This window comes from Aspergillus fijiensis, assembly GCF_003184825.1.
Source record: "Aspergillus fijiensis CBS 313.89 unplaced genomic scaffold BO72scaffold_33, whole genome shotgun sequence".
NCBI lineage: Eukaryota > Fungi > Ascomycota > Eurotiomycetes > Eurotiales > Aspergillaceae > Aspergillus > Aspergillus fijiensis.
In genome coordinates, this window is record NW_024469009.1 from 185,031 (window position 1) to 202,037 (window position 17,007).

Genomic DNA, 17,007 nt, shown 5'->3' on the forward strand with positions numbered 1-17,007 from the left:
CCTTCGCATCAATAACATGCTGATCAAAACAAAATCATTATTGAAGACACGCAGGCTTAAAGAGTACACAGAAGCAAGTTGATGAAGGCTTTCCCACATTCGCCTGTGGACGACGGCACAGCTTCAATGTTAACCTCCCTTGGGAAGAAGCGCACGGCTGTCCTCATCCACCCCCGGTGACTTTAACACCTTGCCCTCCCCGCCGGCGTCGCTGCCCTCCTCATCCTCCCCATCACTCCCGTACTCATGTTCCGAGCCCAAGTCCAGATCAAAGTCCGCCGCTTCCAGACTCTGGTAGACTCTACACCGCCGCCACCAGACAACCGCCGCTGCGAGGCCGCCCAGAACTAACAGAGCCACGCCAGTGGCCAACGCAGCCACGACCACCTTCGACAGGCCAGCGTGGGACCTTTTCTTCTCGGGACGCGGCGGATCAAAGAGATCCGCAGTCCCCGACTCATCGTACATATCCCTGGCGATGGACAACTCCGTCGTGTTCAAGTCGACGGTATCCGTCGCCGCCAGCACGTTCCCGCGGTCATCGACCGCCTCCGCCCACAGATACCGCCACTGCGTGCTCCCCACGACCAACTTGGTCTCGAACCCCGTCCGCCGCGAGACCACCAGGATCTGGCCCTTTCGGTCCTCCGCCGCGGACACATCCCCGGCGGCGCCGCGCACCACCCACGTCTTCACCTCCGTGGCCCCGTTCCAGCTCACGTAGACGACCAACCGTCCCCGAGCATCCTTCCGCGGCGCGATCGCCGGATCCCACCACGGCGTGGCGGACCAATCCACCTTGTAGGCGCGGTAATTGTCCAGCGCGTCGGGGATGCCCGGGCTGTGCCAGGGCGAGAACTGGACGTCCAGGACGGTCGCCCCGGAGGCGGTGTGCTCCGTGAACGAGGGGCAGCGGCCCCAGCCAATGAAGACGTTGCCGAGGGCGTCCGGCTGCGGGGCCAGCGGCTGCACGCTGCCCTGGCTCTGGGCCTGCAGGCGGGCCGGGTGCCGGAACTCGCGGAGCAGCTGCACGGTCGGCGGGGAGGCGGTCGTGTCGATGGCGATGTGCAGGCCCCGCGAGCAGTCGGTGTCGCACGTGCCGTGCGAGGTCACCTTGACGTGGTTGTCGAAGAAGGTCAGCTGCGTTTCGTTGGTGCCGGGCACGAAGCGCGCGTGGTGCTGCCAGCCCATGGTCAGGATGGGTTGCGCGGTGGATTTGTCTGCCCCGCCGGCGGCGGGCGGCAGTTCGATGAAGTTGTTGCGTGGGCCGCCGAGGGACCATAGGATCGAGCCGGTCGTGCCCGAGATGAGGTAGATGGCGTGCATGTGGCGGATGGAGATGAGGTAGTTGCCGGCTTGTGTCTGTTCCCGTAGCATCCTTGCGTTAGTTTGTGGGGGGTTGTCTGGTTTGAGGGCTACTTTCCCGAGGTTGGACTCTTACCTTCTGGATACTGTTGAGATGGTACGCATCCCACCCGCTCCCCCGGGGCTCGAACGACTCCATCGGGTTGATGTGGTCCAGGGCCCGCCAGTCGAAGAGCACCTCGTTGGTCTCGAGGTCGATCTCCTGGAAGACCGCATCCAGCACCTCGAACCGCTCGGGCGTGCCCCAGCCGTCTTGCAGATTGGACCGCCGCGCGCGGATCTTGTCGACCCCGGTGACCAGCGCCGTGCCGTTGCCAGTGAAGGCAAACTCGTGGAGGTCGCTGTGGACCTGGAGGTTCTGGGCTGAGATCTTGTAGGCCAGGCGGTAGTTCTCGTCGAACGCCAGGCCGTAGCCGTCGCCGATCCCGTCGCCCTTCTCCCCGCCCCAGAAGGTCAGGTACCTCTTGCCGTGGTTCTCCTGCACCCGCGTGCCAAACACATTCTTGAACGAGCGGTTGAGGTACACCGCGCTGAGGTCGTGGCTGTCGAGGATGAGCGGCGAGGCTAGCGGGGAGGAGTCGTTCCCGTCGTGGCGGAGGAAGATGTGCGAGCCCGTGTCGGAGATGTTGTCGGCGTCCCAGGTGTTGACCTGCAGCACGGGGGCGTACTCGCTACTCGAGTGGAATTCCAGGTGCGGCCGGTGGCCCAGCGCGCCCTGATTGTATCGTCGGGAGTTGGTCGAGACGAAATCGCCGCTAGTCACCGTTGCAAACCACGCCCCAATGCATCCCCAGATCAGAGGGCGAACCATGGCGAATTTGCTGGTGGGTGTCGGTACGACATGAGAGACGAAGGCTTACTCTCAGATTCATTCCTGCGAAGCAAATAAAACCTGGCTATTGCCCGCCTCAAGTGGTTTTCTGGAGGGAAAAGCATTGATGCATCATGGACACCAGGCGAGCGAGGCGCCCCACTTCTCCGGTGGGGAGCGAGTGTTGGACCAATCACCGTGCCCGAAAAGCCCTGTTGCTTGCGTATGCGTCGTCGTCCTCAAACCACGACAGCCACCCACTCGTGACGAATTCGCGGGCACAGACATGTGTAGAGTCATATGTAGTTGTAGATAGGGGAGTATACATCGATGGCCTCGTAGTCTTGTTTCTGGTTTGGGATGCGGAAACCCTTGGCAACGGCCCACTCAAGCATCCCCCTCCAAAAAGAAGACAAGTCAACCCGAATGGAAATCATACAGGTAAGCAACTGTGAACATCAGAAACGACCTCGCTCTAAAGTCCTTATCACCGAGCTGGTCCCCCCACACCCACAATCCACTAGTCCCAACCCGACAGTCCAACCCGAAGTCGTTCATCGGCAATCTCGCACGAAAGGCGCATACCACGATCCACAATACAGATTCAGCATCTACCATGCGAACGGCCAACCCTCGAAAAACGCCGTCAACCCCCTATTCAAGGAGCAAGCCATGACACTGGTGTGCTCCTCGCCCTCGTACACCCGCACCGGCACCGCATGCACCGCGGGGCAGTCGCGCAGCATCTCCGCGAGCTCGAACGCATTATCCCGCATCCGCCAATCCGCGGCCATCCGCCTGCGCTCCTCGTATGCATCATCCGACTCCCCCCTCCGCCGCGGGGGATCCTGCTCCCCCGACCCCACAAACATCATCAGTGCCGGCGGCACCCGCTCGCCGTCCGAAGGACGCTCTTCGTCCAAAAACCCCCTAGCCTCCTCCAGAATCCACCGCCCATTCCACCAGATCGACGGACTACTCGCCAGATAGCAGTCGAACGTGTCCGGCCGCGTGAACAGCGCATGCAGCGCGAACAGACCCCCGTAGGAGTGGCCGTAGAGGGCGTCGCGGGCGCACGTGACCCGCGGGAACGCGGCGCGCACGGCGGGGCGGACGGTGTCCGTGACGAAGGTCAGGAACTCGTCCGCCCCGCCGTGGCCGGGGACGGCCGGGTCGGAGGTGGGCGGGGTCAGGTCCCGGCTGCGGCGGGGGAAGTCGTACACGTTCCCCGTCCCCGTCAGGGGATAGCCGATCGCGACGATGAGCCCGCCGCCCGTGAAGTCGGACATGACCGCCCGGCGCCAGGCGGCCTCGGTCGCGGTCAGGAAGAGCGCGTTGCCGTCGACGATGTATCTGGTCTCGCATTAGTGGTGGGGGAAGCGAGGGCGTAAGGAAGTGTTTTAGGAATGGTTACAGGATCGGGAGTGGGCCGCTGTCTGCTGGGGGCTGCTCGTCTGTCCAGTGGAGAGGCCAGGAGATCTGGATGAGGTGTTTTTCGCCTCGTGCATTTTCGAGGTAGAATTGCTTGGAATTGGGGAGGGTGATTGGTATCATTTCGAGGGTCATTGTGACGGTCGGGAGATGGGGGGTTTGTTGCGGAAGGCGTAAGGGATGTAGTCGAGGAAATGCTTTGCATTGCGATGCGCCCGAGCTACGGAGTAGATTCTGTTGTTTAAAGGTGATCCGCAACCCTCCGCGAATCGGATCGTACGTACCACACAGGGGACGATCCGGTCCCGACAGAACGAACCTTGGCGCGAGCAGCGGCGGTTTCTATTGATAAGATTATCAGATCAGATTAGATTTGCACACTTGTGGGATACGGTCGCTGATTACTGCTGCTGTTATGCATTGGTTGAATCTGCGTTACGCCGAATGGTCGCCTAAAAATCTTTCTCTTTGATTTGGAAGATGGAAGAACACGGGGTCTCCGCGCTTTGCATCGTGACGTGATTAAAGGACGTGGCCACCCAAACACTACAGATCGAATCCCATGAGATCTTTCAAGGCGTCATAGAATCACAGATGGAAGGGTTCTCGGTTTATCTAAATCATAATAAGTCTCGGGTGCTCATATCACGCTGGGCTTTGGGACTCTCGGTTGCATGAAAAATTTGTCAAAACCTCGTATAGACCCACATTCGAGCGAGCCCTTCGCATTGTGGCTCCTCAGCCGCCCCACCCCGATTGCTTTCGTGAGAGACGGTTTGGCCCGCTACAAGACGGGCGTAGGGTTTTCTTAATCAGTTTGCAAAGGTAAGTCCTACTATCGTTGGAGGTAACCATGGGTGAATTCTCATCTGATGACACCTGCGAGACAGGTGGAAAATGGATGGATTTTGCGACGTGAGGCTATCTGCGCAATTAGTTAGCTAAGGCCACCGAGGTGGGCGGTGGGCGAGCAGCCTGATTACCAAGGCCGCACGGCCGTCGTCATCCTTCACAACGGAACAAATGCACACCTTTCTTCCGAGACAGAGGCCTCTTTGTAAGTCTTTGCCAGCGAAAGAGACAATCTTCTGCTAGTGAGCATATGTTGAATGAAGCATTTGCTCTGCAACAAAACGTTCTCTGGCGGAAGAAAGACTCGACCCAGGCAATTCATGGTTCAATGACGGCACCGCCATGGCATTGAGATTTTGTAGGAGCGGTATAAGAAGCCCAAGGTATCCAAGTCAACTGTAATATCGATACTCCCTGGTAGCATCAAGCCATTGACCTTCAACCTGAACGTGAATTCAACCAAGGTACAGCCTCCCGTTGGAACACCGGATAAATAGGGTAATCGAAAGCGGACACACGACATCAATGGCTATCCTCTGACTATCATCGACACCCCCGAGCGGGTCTCCCAGCTGATGGACGATCTCCTCGTGAACCCCACCGAGGACTTATACGTCGATCTCGAAGGCGAGAACCTCTGCCGCCACGGCACGATCACAATAGTGGCGATCCACCTCGTAGAGCCGCGTCGGACCTACCTCGTGGACGTGCACACCCTAGGCGACACAGCCTTCTACACCCCGGCCGCCGTCGACAATACCACCACCCTCAAGACAATCCTCGAATCACACACCCGGACCAAAGTGTTCTTCGACGTGCGCAACGATTCCGACGCCCTCCGAGTCCTGTACGACATCCTCCTCCAAGGCGTCATGGACGTCCAGATCATGGAGCTCGGGTTCCGCCAGTGCACCGGCGGCGGCTGGCTCCGGGGGCTTCGGTACTGCGTCCGGAACAGCACGCAGGTCGGCCTTTCGGCGGAGGAGAAGAATGAGTGGCTGGAGAACAAATGGCAGATGGCGAGAAAGTTCCGGTCCATGGACGGCGAGGGCGGCGAGCACCACGATCCAGGCTTGACCCAGCGGCCGTTGACCCCGGAGGCCGTGGAGTACAGCGCCGGCGACGTGGTGCTCTTACCGCAGGTGCGGCGCGAGTATATGGACACGCTGGACGATTTCTGGATGTGGTTCGTGGAGCGGGAGACGGCGGCGCGGGTGGAGGAATCTCAGGATGATGGGTATGTGCCGCATGGACGGCGCAAGGCCTTGGTGCCGTGGACGGTGCCCGACTTTGAGGAGCGGATCAAGGAGTATAACCGGATGATTGAGGACGAATACTACCCTACTGATGATGATGAATCAGAGGCCTCTGATGCTGAGGACTGCTTCCTTTGGTTCCATGGGGTGTCCTTCTGGCTCTATGAAGTGTCTCTTGGGTGATGCTTTTGTAATGTCTTGGTCAGAAGTATAACTATAGTGTTCATTCTGTCTGGACCTGGAACTGTCCACGGATCCTGGGTTCGTTAGTCAAAGCAAATAAGATCAAAAGATAAAAAAGCCATATTGTAAATATATCTTAGTTCATTACTAAGAGACTCTTAGAGCATAGGCGGGGTCATGCATGTTTCACCTCATCTGCGTCCTTTGACGTACCGTACTTTGAAGGTAGCAAGGTAGCAAGGTAGCAAAATGGCTCAAGGACAAGCAGAACACAGAAACAACACCAAAAATGAAAGTTAGAAATCAAGAGAGAGAGAGAGAAGGTGGCTTGTCAGAAGTCGAAAGATAAACTCACCTTATCCCTGTCTAAATCGACTGAAGATTTAAATAAAGATACAATAAACACCCTGGCTCAAGGGGGCAATGGGGGCGGTGGGGGCGGTGGGGGCGGAGTAGATTTAGTGGCAGGAACATTCAGGCACCCGATCCACCGCCCCCACCGCTGCCTGCTGCAGTCAGTGCTCTCTGCTTATTTCCCCTCTTAAAACCAAACACAGTCCGCTTCTCATCTCCTTCTTCTCTTCAAAAGTTTCCAAATCTAATCAACCAACTACATTCCAACACAACACTCAAAATCATCATCATGGGCCAAATCAAAGACCTCCCCCCAGTCCCCCCAGTCCCCACCACCTCCTCCTCATCCTCCATCCCCTACCCGCTCCCGGAAGACGACCTACCTCCGGCATACAACGAAACCGACCAGACACCGACACCAACTGCACCCTACCGCGACGACCCGCTCTCCCCACCCCACGAAGCCTACACCATCCCCGGCCACCAGCCGTACCACAGCGTCCGCGAGAAGACCCGCCACGCGGGGGTCGTCACCCTAGACCCTATCCTCGCCACCGACGCTGAGGCGCTGTACAGCTTCGTCGACCAGCAGACCCGCCTGCCCCCGCGCCCGTGCCTGATCATCGGCGGCCAGCACCATGAGAAGGAGCGCCGCGGCAACGACTCCACCCGCCGCACCGTCTGCGACTTCAACTTCCGCATCGACCTGACCCGCACCTTGCTCACCTGGGGCGGCACCGGCCCCCTCCAGCGCTGGTCCTACACCACCGTCGTCGGCGACCACGATCACCAGAAAGCGTACCGCGGGGGACGCTGGCCGTCGCGCGGAGCGCGGCACGGGAAGAAGTCGGGCGGGCGCATCGCGCTACCGGCGGACGAGGGGACCACGGAACTCGGGGAGGGGGAGGGGGAGGGGGATCGACTGATGGTGGGGTTGGAAGCCGGAGATGCGCCGGGAGAGGATGCCCCGGGGCTGCGGGGGTGGTGTCGGCGGTTCTGCGACGATCCGGCCCCGGTCAAATCGTACGTTTTGCGGCTGAACGATGATCTACGGGGGGGAGCAAGGTCTGACTAACAATCCGCTTGGGATGTAGATTTACCTACCGACGCAACCTCAACGGCTTCGACGCCGCGCCCATGCGCACCACGCTCATCGCCCACATCCGCTCCACGGGCTACCAGGGCCACGTGCACGTCGCCCCCTCGCTCGCGAACGGCACCATCACCGTCTACTCGCCGCACTGGATCAACCGGCTCCGCAATCATGGGTTCGTCTACTGGGCGTGCATCATCCTCCAGCTGTGGGTCATCACGTGGCCGGTCATCTGGTGGATGGAGCGGCGGTACGAGGTGGTGCGGTCGGAGTGGTTCTCGTCCCAGCTGGTCGCGGATCCGGCCCGCCCGGACGGGCAGCGGAAGGTGTACGCCGGGAACCAGGATGAGGCGGCGGCGGCGGAGACGTGGGCACCCGTCGTGCGCGAGGCGGTGTGGCAGGGGCGGAAGGGCGGGGACATTCTGGCCGAGGAAGAGGTCGAGCGGCTGCGGCGGCTCGGCATCCAGCGTCGAGACGCCCTCGGCCAGGGCGGCGAGTTGATCCGTCGCGGCCAGGCGGTCCTGGGGCTGATGGGCATCCGCAATATCGGCGGCGTGAACGTGACGGGGGCGTGGGGTGCGGATCGGTGTTGACGTTGATGTTGGCCCGTAACGGTCGACCGGCTGAGGTTGTACAGTACGTTTTGTGATTCAGAGATACCCGACCCTGTAGATATCGCGCTGCTCTGCGTGCATTACCAGACTCTTGTTCTTAACATGAATGGTTCATGACAACCATTTTTGCCCCTGTAGTGAACTCTTCGAGACTTGCATTCAATTGACTGCTCCTATTACTACAGATTAAGCTTGCGGACATAGTACAGTCAGTGACACATAACCCTGGGCGGTTCGAACGGCAATCCGAATCATTTTCTCTTGCCTTCAACGCACCAGATCATTCTACAGCCGTGTGGGGTCCACCCGCTGTGCTTCGCAACGCATAACGCGTTAGCTGTGCTATGCTTTCTGATGACTAATAATGCACATAGTCAGCACATTACTAGCGACTTCTTCTTAGGACTTGGGAAGGTTATTACAATAGGTCTGATCTAAGAGTTATCATCTGGCTGCATTGTAGAGAAATGAGAGGAAATAAAAAAACAAAACGAAGCGGCTCTGAACAAAAGGAAAGAAGGTGAGATCTTTGTCGAAAGTCACCCCATGCATCTTTGTTGAATACATATCCATACCCCCCGCCCCAAGAATTGCATAATCGAGAAAATCGACGAATTGGTGATAAGGGTTCAAAATCCTATGCTTCTATCAGGCTGACATTTATTCAGTTGCACTGGAACTAGTGAATACACTAGACGCACAAGAGTTTCCCCTCCCATCTGGACGGGAATTCTCCACCAATATCCTCAGACCTATCTTTGACCCCCTACCTTCACCACCCCCAAAAAAGCTGCCACGGACGCATGCCACCATGAACACGCCCGCCATCCCAAGCTGGCTATATCGTCTAATGTATACACCACGATCACATGAAGCACCTCGCCCGCTCACGTCTCGACTGATAAGAAGAAAACACGACCCCCTAATGTTGTTTCTTCGACTGCGCTTCAGCAGGCCCCATCAGCCGGGCAGCAAGCGAGACCGGCCAGGCGAGCTGGGGCGAGGGGTCGGTGTGCACCTCGCCCGAGGTGATCATATCGACCACCGCGACGGCAACATAGGCACCGATGGCCGTAAAGAAGTGCCACCTACCCGATTTGGAAGGTTAGTTGGTCCGGTTAAGAAAGGGGCAAATCTTTCGCAAATCTCCTGTCTCGGTGGCTGACAAACACAAGAGCCTGCAGAAGGTGGAATGACTTACCATCCATGCAGCTCCAAGAAGAATGCGACCGGCGCGCCGACCAGCTCCCTGACGCGGGTCAGGTGGTTGCACGCCCACACATCGACCAGCCAGGCAAAATAGCCGAAGAGGAAACAGACTGTGCTTCTGTCAGGATTCGTCAAAAGTGGGGATATTTCCTTCGAAGGATATTGGGGGGGGGAGCTTACAGATACCGAACCGCCCGATGTTGCGGGTCTTCTGCTTGATCACCGGGTTGGGGATCTGATGCGAGATGATCTGCATGGTCCGTCGCGCGATGAGCAACGCCCCTGCTCCGAAGGTCACGGCGTGAAGCAGGAACTCGTCCATGACCATGTGGACGACCATGACGGTGGTGAACTCAAGGGCGAGCGCGATGCCGATGAGGCGACGCCACTGCGGGTTCACCTGGAACGTGAGAACCCGATACACCAGGGGTGTGGTCAACAAATGCATCGAGAGCTCGTCCGCTGGATTCCAGCACGGTCAGTCTTTGGGTCAAGGGATGCAGTTGATCAGGTTAGCTGACATACACATCTGCGTGTGGTATTTCAGGGTCATATGGTACCCGGCCGAGCAGATCCCCACGCCCATCAGACCGAACCAGGGGATTGCCCGGGCGAAGGATGCAGAGGGCTTGGATCGAAGCTGGCTCAGGCCGTAGATGCCATAGAGGACTGCGGATTTGTGGCAATGCGTCTTGTTAGCTGGCGGGCATCAGACTGCTGGGCATGTTGCCCCTTGATTTGAGCCTGGACGCACTGTAGATAAGGCTGCTGCATGTGTTGATGAACTCGGCCACATAGCGAGTGACGACATAGTCCTACAGTCTGAGGCATGAGTTTCTGCCCTTCTGAAGGATCCATGGCTCATAGGATCATGTACTGTACCTCTTCACAGAAGCTACAGCGGGTGAGTTACGGCAGTTATCAGGTGATTGTTGAGGGGAAGCTTACTTCAAGTAGGAGGTTTGCGGGCCCCAAAAAGGGTCCTTTAACGATACATCCATCCGGGGAAATGACACTGGGGACGTGAGGGTGAGAAGGTATGTGAGGTCGTTGTTGGTGGTGTTAAGTTACAATGAAAGAGAACTCCGGCGGTTCCCGGAGCTGGCTTGCTGCCTTGTGAAGCGAAGCGCGACGTGTCGAGGACTCGAGCAGGGCAACTGCCCCACTAGAAGATCCACTTCTTATGCACGGGCTTGGCATCACAAGCTTTGTGCCTGTCCCAGCCAACCATACCTACCACATTGGTCACTCATACCAGAACTGTTTTCTTGCTGGTCTCTTGGTCTGACACCAATATGCAGCACATACTACGTAGGTAGCATATAACACTATTGTATTCTTCTGTAAGCTTCAATACTTTATTCATTGTGACCAGAACTCGCACAAAACGAATAGAATCACCGCGCAAAATAAAAGAGTGATTGATCAATTGAAATGAATCATCTGGTTAACTTAGACAATTGATGGGGAGAAATTAGCATGGTGATGTTGTACAGCAGGTATAGTACAGGCACAGGCACAGAGATCATTCAGGTTAATGAGGCATCTACTCGGTCGGCGCAATTGGCCCCGCGGCCCTAGCCACAGTATCGTGGCTGACGATCAGGTGACATGGAAGTGTGGCTGCGACAGCGGTGACTCCGGCTTCTTGGGTCGTGGCGGCTCGACCCGCTCTCGTACGGCAACCGGCAAATTACATGTAGTAACACCTCCGTGCTGTCGTACAGCCTCCTGCACCGTAGAAGAGACCTCCTGTACTACCATGCCCACACGACGTAGAACAATGCCACCAACCGACCGAGAGCAAGATCCCTGCAGATGAGCGCCATTCCCGTACTCCACACTACCTGTACATGCGTGATACCGTTAATTGGCTGGCTCACGCGCCCCGGTCACGCCGATATCGGCCCGGGTGCATCAAGCATCACCAGACCCTGCAGGGCTCACACACTCATCGCACCATGGCACTTGCGATAGTTCTACAGTACGAGATGCGACGAGTACTGCATGTTGCTTTTGTCGTTAGCGTTGCAGTCTCACGCGTCTCGCCAGACAGTTTGACTCAATTGCCGCAAGAAACAATCTCGCGAGCCCAGACAGTTGGGAATCGTGGCTTCGCTCTCGTTGCATTCAGGACGGTGGGTTGGTACGAGATATCAAGGTGAGAACAATTAGTCTTTTTCCCGACGGAGTACTTGGCTCTCGACTTCGGAAACATTGAGTGACCTTTTCCAAGAGTAAGAATTGGCTCTGCAGATGCCATGTTTATGGAGACCAGGCTTGTTTTGTCGTTGACGTTGCCACTTTGACAGCTTTGAAGTGGGCACTCTTCGATACTATAGCTGTGAAAGAGACCATAAAAAGTTTGAGACTACACTCCACAACCAGGCCAAAGCCGGTATAAGGAAGACGACTCGTTTAGTGGACCACAACTACAAGCTGACGATCACTTTGTTAAGCCTAGCTTTAATAGAAGTGGTAATCCATCGCTGACCTATATTGATGGCATTTCGGCTTGACAATCGACAGTCAAGCTGATGTGTGACAATGGCGTCCGACCTAAGGGGATGGCCGACGTGTGGACCCTGGTCGCATCAAAAGAGTCCGTGCAATGTCGCCCCAAACTGGTCTCCGCCCAGACGGGAGAAGCTTCTAGTGCTCTATAGTGAAAGCAAGGGGCACTGATATATGGAAGTTCCAGCATTCAATCCCAAACTTTGCCAGTAGCAGTTCACGACACTCACTTCCCAGCGTAAGACATGCACGCCAGGAAGAAAAATGCGATAAGCATTCAGAGCAGGGCGACCAATATTGGTCCAGAGCAGTCGAGAGTTCCAATAAGGGTCACGCTAGCACTGCATAGATCGACATACACATGTGCATCACTGTAAGAACTTGGGCCGCGGTATGCGAGGTGAAGAGTCGGTGGCGGTTGGCGGGCCCTAAGTCGGACGATCTCCACCGTCTGCGTGGATCCGATTGACCGGGCCCCGCCGCCGATTGTCAGTGCGCATCCGCTCGTTGGTCGCCGACCTGCGCTGGGTCAAACTTATTTCCTCTGGTGCTGTGAGGGGTAAGCTGACAGCCTGCAAGACCCAGACACAATCGCCCCTGACAGAAATACATGTACCTTTCCCCCTGCACCCCGATCGATCGAGTTCTTCACCCTTTCCGAAGTGATCAGTTGCTGAACCACAATGGCGTCAATCGGTGATTCGACTCCTTCTACCACCGTGGATGTGGACCAATTCACTCAGTCAATCAAGAGTATTGACCGTACATCCTTTGCGTATGATGGCGACCGAGTTAAAGCGCTGAGAGAGGCGTACGCTCTGATCAGTCGTTTGGAGACTTCGTGGGATACCGTGGCGCGGCTTTGCATTACAGAGGTAGAACTTCTGGCCCGTGATAATGAGTTTGTGGCCCTAACACTTCCTCCAGCCTGCCCTGACCGCAGCCCTGAAAGTGAGCCAGGACCTACAGCTCTTCGAGAAATGGCTCCATGTAGGAGAACAGGCGGAGCAGTCGACCGCACAGCTTGCTGAACTGACCAACTCAGACCCCGTCCTACTCGGTAAGACAACCGGCATGCAGCGGACATTGCAATGCATCTGCCCACAATCCTAAACCCTGATTAGGTCGCATCCTCCGCCATCTGGCATCCACCAACATCATCATCGAGGTCTCCGCCGACCAATACAAGCAATCCGCATTCAGCAGGTCCCTCCTCGAGCCCGTCTTCGGAGCCTGGATTCCATTCTTGTCCGTACCCGCTGAGTCCCCTGACACATACCTAATGCACTGACCCCCAATTCAAACCCAGACACGACACAGTGAACCCCTGCTTCGCCAAAATGCCCGAATACCTCGCCAAGACCGACTACCAGAACCCCACCGACCCCAACGACGGCATCTTCCAGTACACCAAGAACTTCCCGGGCTCGCTCTTCGACTACTACGCCCAGCACCCGGCCGAGAGCGCCGTCTTCAACAACGTGATGGGCAGCGTCATGGCCAAGCAGGCGGGCATGCTGGACATCTTCCCCTACGACCGGCTGGCGGACGACCGGCCCGATGACGACTCGGAGATCCCGCTCCTGGTCGACGTGGGCGGCAACGTCGGCCACGACATGAACAAGTTTCTGGGCAAGAAGCCCGGCCTCGCGGGGCGGCTGGTGCTGCAGGATCGCCCGGAGGTCGTGCGCCAGGCCATCTGTCCCGCCGAGGTGCGCGCCATGGCGCATGATTTCTTCACGCCGCAGCCGGTTAAGGGTATGCTCCTCTTTCCCCACTTTTATTGTCTGTGCCCAGACTGAGGAGGGGGTAGTTCCAATGGCAAAGTGTACGGTGATGAAGTGAATGGCTAACGCATGATTGGTGTGATATTGACAGGCGCGCGGGCCTACTACCTGCACGGGGTCCTGCACGACTGGTCGGATGCGCTGGCCCGGCAGATCCTGGAGCACCTGCGCGATGCGATGACCCCCGGGTACAGCACCCTGTTGATCCACGACCATGTGATCCCGGCGGTCGGGGCGCACCCGCAGGCCACGGGCTACGATCACACGATGATGGTGCTTGTGTCGGCGTTCGAGCGCACCGAGGGCATGTGGCAGGACCTGTTGGCCTCGGTGGGGCTGCGCGTGGTGAAGATCTGGAGCTCGCCGCTGGCGACGCAGAGTGTCATTGAGGCGAAGTTGAGTGGGGATAGTTAGGGGTATCTGTATAGGCGGTTGGACAGCTTGAAGCAACAGTTTCATTTGTGCCAGAAGAATGAACAGCCAAGTTGGCTGGTTACAGGGCTTGCACGGGCTATGATATATGTAAGAGCCCAATAGTCTATTATGCTTGTCTGAACAAGATGGTCCCGGACGAGACATATATTCAGCATCGGTAAATATTTTGACTGGAGTCTACACTGCATACACCTGGACTGTGACAGAAATCTGGCATGTCACAGAGTGATGCTTCCTACAGTCTTGACACATGTAAAGACTCATCACAGATCTGCTTGGTAAGCATAACAACACCACTCGATCACCAAACAAATCAAACAAACTCCCGAAGTTGAAGCCTCACAAGACCAACTCCGAACAATCCAAAGGCTAGGGTATGAGACTGCGAAAACAAGTAAACCACCAAAACCAAGCCCCCGAGCTTCAACTCTCATCACCATCCTCCCCCTCCCCCTCCCCCTTTCCCTTCCCCTTCCCCTCATCCTCACCACCAGCAGCCTCCGCCGCCTCCCTCAACGCAACCACCGACCTCTTCTCCTTCTCGACCCCGGCCCGCCGCTGCGCGGTATCACAGAGCCGCAAATCTCCACACTCGCACTCCCCGCCCTCCCTCAACCACCGATACGTGATACTCCACCGCTCCCCCCTAACCCTCACCCCCGTCTCCCCACCGTCCATGGATACAACATCGGTCTTCCGCTTCTTGATCCCATGCGTCCAGAACAGCCTCGCATCGCCACTCATACACATCAAGCTGCGCGGCTCGCAGTCGACCTCGACGCGCTCGTCCCCGCGCCGGAACTCCATCAGCACGGGGGCGCCCAGCGACAGCGCGTAGAGCTGGTCGTACGGCCCGTGGGCGTCCACGTGCGGCGGGATCCCCGCCCCCGGCGGGTAATACTGCAGGCAGACCTGGTCCGGGGCGCGAGGCTCGCGGGCCGGGAGTAACGGGACCAGCCAATCCGGGAACGGGCGGTAGGGGATGGCCGGGTCGATGTTGAAGGTCTTGTAGTCGAAGGTGTAGCCATAGTGTAAGGAGATGCGGCCGGGGCGGGTGGGCCATTGCAGGTCGTGCCGGAAGATTTGGAGGAGGGTGGCTTCGTGGGCTGGCGTGATGAAGTCGGTTTGCCAGAGGAGGCCCCGCGGTTGGATGGGGAGTTCGTGCATTGTGTTTGTTGGTCGGGGATGGGTTGGTGTGGGGGTCTGGGGTGGTGGAGGGTCTGGTTGTGTGCCCTTAGTGAACGAGGCGGGTTGTATGTCTAGGTCCATGTTCAAGGAGTGGTTTATTATTTTCTAGGTCTTTTTGTAATTCTGGTATGTAAGAGGCGAGGTATGGGTGACTTCTTATTTACTGATAGCATGCTATCGGGGAGGAGCGCCACGTGATGGTCGACAAACTCTGATCGGCTTTGGCATGGCAGATAGACAGCTGATTGGTGGTTGCCTCTCCACTGGTGCCTGGAGCACGTGACTTTCCCCGTGGGTAGATGACTCAGCTGGCTCAACAGAAGGCCCATTGCATAGAATGGGTGAATTTCCTATCATTGAACTAGAAAGTAGCATACAAAGCCAGATAATGTGACATAATACAGTCAGGGGCCAGACTCATTTGCGAAACTCACTCCAGAACTCATTAGACCATCGATAGGATGCAAGGACAGATACAGCGACCAGCCATCACGCCAGTGGTTCATGTCGAGTCCTGCACTCTCTGCAACGGAGCTTGCAATTTGAACTATTTCTCCCCCCAAGCTGGATATAGCTCTGGAACGCTTCTCCACAGTGACGGCACTCGCAGATATCATTGATACTTTCCAGATTGGCTTTCAGTTCTCGAAGTTTTCGCTCCATGTGGTCTTTCTGAAGCTTCAAACAAGATACCTCAAGTTCGAATGATTTCAGGATTGAGATAACCTGCCGCGAGAACAGATGTGGGAACAGGTTCTCGTTGCTCGGGAGTCATTCAGGTGTTCAACGACCATGGTGCATAAATAACCTCGAGTTGCCTCATGAGGAATGGAAGGATAGACTTCCGAGACCAAGTCGTCGAACCCAGCAGGCGACCAGGGCTGTTCTGAAGCCGTCGTTTTTATTCTGTTCAGTGCTAAGGCTTCCAGGCCTGGCAGCATGTAGTAGCCCGCAATCATACTCATCTCGAGATGAGGGCGCAGGGCCTCCGCAGTTGTGGGTGGTGTGGAGGCGGTGGTCTTGGGAGCTGCCTCGGAGAAGCAGATGAGGTCGGATTGGGTGTCTGTTGTGGCAGCGGTGGGCGGATTCAAGATTGTCTCAACGGTAGGCTGCGCGGGTTCTTGTACCTCTGTTAGTATGTACCCGGATACGAACACACAAGATCCTTGTACCAGGTCCACATACCTGAAGCCCACCTGAAATTGTTTTTCAACGTATAGTCACCGAGGTACATGTAATGCACCATCCGGTTCACGGTAGCTAGAGAGAAATCTCGGATCTGGATGACGTTGGTGCGACCTTCCTTCTTCGGCTTTAGACATTATACCTAACTAGAAATACTCAAGACGACTGGCCGTACCATGAAATTACTCTTGCAAGCAGTTTTGATCACCTCCGACTCATTCCAGACCACGATCTTGTGGACGGTGAGCCTCACCCCATCACAATCAAGTTCCAAGTCGCATAGCTCCCCCGCTTGAGCATCTTTTAGCATCTTAGAGCTGTTTGTCATCTTGTGGACTGGGCGGCGACTTTGGAATCAAGTCCGAGTTTGCCAGACAGTGTTGCGAGAAGACTGGGCCGATAAGCTGGGAGAGCTCAGAGCTTGAGCGCGATGTCAGTGAATGGGCACCGGGAGTTTTGCGTGAGTGTTATTGTTTCCAGTCAATCTCGGGAGTCAAGGACAGATTATGAGAGATGTGTGGAAGAATGGGGTTCGTGTTATCTTGGTGTTAAGATGGGTGGGAAAGAGACGCGATTTCACGGTCAGATGAAAGATGAAAACAGTGGGTGTGAATAAGGTGAGGTAGAAGGCCAGCTCAGCGAAGCAAGTGAGAGAAGAAGAAGAGAAAGTGGGCGAAGAAAGTAAAGAGGTGCAGTTGACGGCCTCAGGCATGTTGACCAAGTCTGCTCC

At 56.6% G+C, this 17,007-nt stretch overlaps 8 protein-coding genes across 8 annotated transcripts; 3 read left to right on the forward strand and 5 right to left on the reverse strand.

Annotated features, from left to right (window-relative positions):
• Positions 1-39: 39 nt before the first annotated feature.
• BO72DRAFT_528944 (arylsulfotransferase family protein) lies at positions 40-2,176 on the reverse strand (the record flags this gene model as incomplete). The annotated part of the gene is made up of 2 exons (XM_040950213.1): positions 40-1,362; positions 1,442-2,176. 2 exons carry the CDS (start codon positions 2,174-2,176, stop codon positions 130-132), a joined length of 1,968 nt encoding a protein of 655 aa, XP_040799920.1. The 3' UTR covers positions 40-129.
• A 275-nt stretch (positions 2,177-2,451) lies between these two features.
• Positions 2,452-3,806, reverse strand: BO72DRAFT_407154 (alpha/beta hydrolase). The gene is made up of 2 exons (XM_040942344.1): positions 3,591-3,806; positions 2,452-3,529 (listed from the first exon to the last, which is right to left on the reverse strand). Exons 1-2 carry the CDS (start codon positions 3,740-3,742, stop codon positions 2,788-2,790), a joined length of 894 nt encoding a protein of 297 aa, XP_040799921.1. The 5' UTR covers positions 3,743-3,806; the 3' UTR covers positions 2,452-2,787.
• Positions 3,807-4,131: 325 nt separating this feature from the next.
• On the forward strand, positions 4,132-5,898 carry BO72DRAFT_487151 (uncharacterized protein; the record flags this gene model as incomplete). The annotated part of the gene is made up of 4 exons (XM_040947964.1): positions 4,132-4,522; positions 4,554-4,664; positions 4,881-4,923; positions 4,957-5,898. Exons 1-4 carry the CDS (start codon positions 4,461-4,463, stop codon positions 5,896-5,898), a joined length of 1,158 nt encoding a protein of 385 aa, XP_040799922.1. The 5' UTR covers positions 4,132-4,460.
• Positions 5,899-6,461: 563 nt separating this feature from the next.
• Positions 6,462-8,108, forward strand: BO72DRAFT_432067 (uncharacterized protein). Its single transcript, XM_040943160.1, has 2 exons — positions 6,462-7,275; positions 7,347-8,108. Exons 1-2 carry the CDS (start codon positions 6,542-6,544, stop codon positions 7,936-7,938), a joined length of 1,326 nt encoding a protein of 441 aa, XP_040799923.1. The 5' UTR covers positions 6,462-6,541; the 3' UTR covers positions 7,939-8,108.
• Positions 8,109-8,432: 324 nt separating this feature from the next.
• On the reverse strand, positions 8,433-10,281 carry BO72DRAFT_449354 (ceramidase). The gene is made up of 7 exons (XM_040945004.1): positions 10,117-10,281; positions 10,051-10,063; positions 9,923-9,983; positions 9,694-9,837; positions 9,349-9,630; positions 9,161-9,278; positions 8,433-9,047 (listed from the first exon to the last, which is right to left on the reverse strand). The coding sequence occupies exons 1-7, from the start codon at positions 10,167-10,169 to the stop codon at positions 8,882-8,884; spliced, it is 837 nt and encodes a 278-aa protein (XP_040799924.1). The 5' UTR covers positions 10,170-10,281; the 3' UTR covers positions 8,433-8,881.
• A 2,044-nt stretch (positions 10,282-12,325) lies between these two features.
• Positions 12,326-14,057, forward strand: BO72DRAFT_449355 (S-adenosyl-L-methionine-dependent methyltransferase). The gene is made up of 5 exons (XM_040945005.1): positions 12,326-12,557; positions 12,610-12,742; positions 12,807-12,930; positions 12,992-13,440; positions 13,561-14,057. The coding sequence occupies exons 1-5, from the start codon at positions 12,366-12,368 to the stop codon at positions 13,881-13,883; spliced, it is 1,221 nt and encodes a 406-aa protein (XP_040799925.1). The 5' UTR covers positions 12,326-12,365; the 3' UTR covers positions 13,884-14,057.
• A 270-nt stretch (positions 14,058-14,327) lies between these two features.
• On the reverse strand, positions 14,328-15,071 carry BO72DRAFT_497643 (2OG-Fe(II) oxygenase family oxidoreductase; the record flags this gene model as incomplete). Its single annotated transcript, XM_040948713.1, has 1 exon — positions 14,328-15,071. The coding sequence occupies one exon, from the start codon at positions 15,069-15,071 to the stop codon at positions 14,328-14,330; it is 744 nt and encodes a 247-aa protein (XP_040799926.1).
• A 390-nt stretch (positions 15,072-15,461) lies between these two features.
• On the reverse strand, positions 15,462-16,891 carry BO72DRAFT_449357 (BTB/POZ domain-containing protein). The gene is made up of 3 exons (XM_040945006.1): positions 16,453-16,891; positions 16,278-16,395; positions 15,462-16,212 (listed from the first exon to the last, which is right to left on the reverse strand). Exons 1-3 carry the CDS (start codon positions 16,603-16,605, stop codon positions 15,803-15,805), a joined length of 681 nt encoding a protein of 226 aa, XP_040799927.1. The 5' UTR covers positions 16,606-16,891; the 3' UTR covers positions 15,462-15,802.
• Positions 16,892-17,007: the final 116 nt, after the last annotated feature.

Coding starts and splice junctions, on each gene's coding strand:
- BO72DRAFT_407154 (XM_040942344.1), bottom strand. CDS start 3,742: ATGACCCTCGAAATGATACCAATCACCCTCCCCAATTCCAAGCAATTC. Junction 3,530..3,590: donor AGCGGCCCACTCCCGATCCT/GTAACCATTCCT, acceptor ATGCGAGACCAG/ATACATCGTCGACGGCAACG.
- BO72DRAFT_432067 (XM_040943160.1), top strand. CDS start 6,542: ATGGGCCAAATCAAAGACCTCCCCCCAGTCCCCCCAGTCCCCACCACC. Junction 7,276..7,346: donor GATCCGGCCCCGGTCAAATC/GTACGTTTTGCG, acceptor CTTGGGATGTAG/ATTTACCTACCGACGCAACC.
- BO72DRAFT_449354 (XM_040945004.1), bottom strand. CDS start 10,169: ATGGATGTATCGTTAAAGGACCCTTTTTGGGGCCCGCAAACCTCCTAC. Junction 9,631..9,693: donor GAAATACCACACGCAGATGT/GTATGTCAGCTA, acceptor GCTGGAATCCAG/CGGACGAGCTCTCGATGCAT. Junction 9,048..9,160: donor TTCTTGGAGCTGCATGGATG/GTAAGTCATTCC, acceptor CAAATCGGGTAG/GTGGCACTTCTTTACGGCCA.
- BO72DRAFT_449355 (XM_040945005.1), top strand. CDS start 12,366: ATGGCGTCAATCGGTGATTCGACTCCTTCTACCACCGTGGATGTGGAC. Junction 12,931..12,991: donor GGAGCCTGGATTCCATTCTT/GTCCGTACCCGC, acceptor ATTCAAACCCAG/ACACGACACAGTGAACCCCT. Junction 13,441..13,560: donor CACGCCGCAGCCGGTTAAGG/GTATGCTCCTCT, acceptor TGATATTGACAG/GCGCGCGGGCCTACTACCTG.
- BO72DRAFT_449357 (XM_040945006.1), bottom strand. CDS start 16,605: ATGACAAACAGCTCTAAGATGCTAAAAGATGCTCAAGCGGGGGAGCTA. Junction 16,396..16,452: donor CTTGCAAGAGTAATTTCATG/GTACGGCCAGTC, acceptor AAGCCGAAGAAG/GAAGGTCGCACCAACGTCAT. Junction 16,213..16,277: donor CAATTTCAGGTGGGCTTCAG/GTATGTGGACCT, acceptor CAGAGGTACAAG/AACCCGCGCAGCCTACCGTT.